Below are 1,161 nucleotides of genomic sequence, written 5' to 3'. Positions count from 1 at the left end.
GAGAGAGAGAGAGAGAAAGATAGAGAGAGAGAGAGAGAAAGATAGAGAGAGAGCGAAAGACAGATAGATAGAGAGGGAGGGAGGAGACAAAGAGACAGACAGACTGACAGTGAGAAAGAAAGAACGAGAGAGACAGACAGAAAGAAAAAGAAATAAAAACCTCAGAAAAGCCAACGAGTAGCAACTTGTCAGTGGATTTCCGCATTCGACCGCCGAGCCATATGGGTAACAGCTCGCGCAGGTAAACAGGTAAAAGCGACGTAGGTAAAGACAGGTAGACCCAACCTCACAACCCAGGTTCCTCGGCCCTGGATCGAGACTCGCAGTAGACCCAACCTCACAACCCAGGTTCCTCGACCCTCAACCTCACAACCGCCTCACAACCCAGGTCCCTCGACCCTCAACCTCACAACCGCCTCACAACCCAGGTTCCTCGACCCTCAACCTCACAACCGCCTCACAACCCAGGTCCCTCGCCCCTCAATCTCACAACCCAGTTTCCTCAACCCTCAACCTTACAACCCAGGTTCCTCGACCCTCAACCTCACAACCGCCTCACAACCCAGGTCCCTCGACCCTCAGCCTCACAACCCAGGTTCCTCGACCCTCAGCCTCACATCCGCCTCACAACCCAGGTCCTTCGACCCTCAGCCTCACAACCCAGGTCCCTCGACCCTCAACCTCACAACCCAGGTTTCTCGACCCTAAACCTAACAACCGACTCACAACCCAGGTTCCTCGACCCTCAACCTCACAATCGCCTCACAACCCAGGTTCCACGACCCTCAACCTCACAACCCAGGTCCCTCGACCCTCAACCTCACAACCCAGGTTTCTCGACCCTAAACCTAACAACCGACTCACAACCCAGGTTCCTCGACCCTCAACCTCACAATCGCCTCACAACCCAGGTTCCACGACCCTCAACCTCACAACCCAGGTCCCTCGACCCTCAACCTCACAACCCAGGTTTCTCGACCCTAAACCTAACAACCGACTCACAACCCACGTCTCTCGACCCTCAACCTCACAATCGCCTCACAACCCAGTTTCCTCGACCCTCAACCTCACAACCCAGGTCCCTCGACCCTAAACCTAAAAACCGACTCACAACCCAGGGTCCTCGACCCTCAACCTCACAATCGCCTCACAACCCAGGGT

General features: G+C 55.1%; 1 protein-coding gene across 1 annotated transcript in view; it reads left to right on the top strand.

Annotated features, from left to right (window-relative positions):
* Window positions 1-221: 221 nt before the first annotated feature.
* The window catches only part of LOC113812054 (proteoglycan 4-like), a 2,829-nt gene continuing 1,889 nt past the window's right edge, over window positions 222-1,161 (top strand). The window contains exons 1-2 of the mRNA XM_070135729.1: window positions 222-225; window positions 349-1,161. The exon at window positions 349-1,161 is cut by the window's right edge and continues 778 nt beyond it. Coding sequence (XP_069991830.1) covers window positions 222-225; window positions 349-1,161 — 817 coding nt within the window. The remainder of the gene's footprint in view (window positions 226-348) is intronic.

The sequence above is a fragment of the Penaeus vannamei genome, chromosome 20 (assembly GCF_042767895.1).
Source record: "Penaeus vannamei isolate JL-2024 chromosome 20, ASM4276789v1, whole genome shotgun sequence".
NCBI classification, from domain to species: Eukaryota; Metazoa; Arthropoda; class Malacostraca; order Decapoda; family Penaeidae; genus Penaeus; species Penaeus vannamei.
This window is presented reverse-complemented; position numbering and strand designations above follow the sequence as displayed.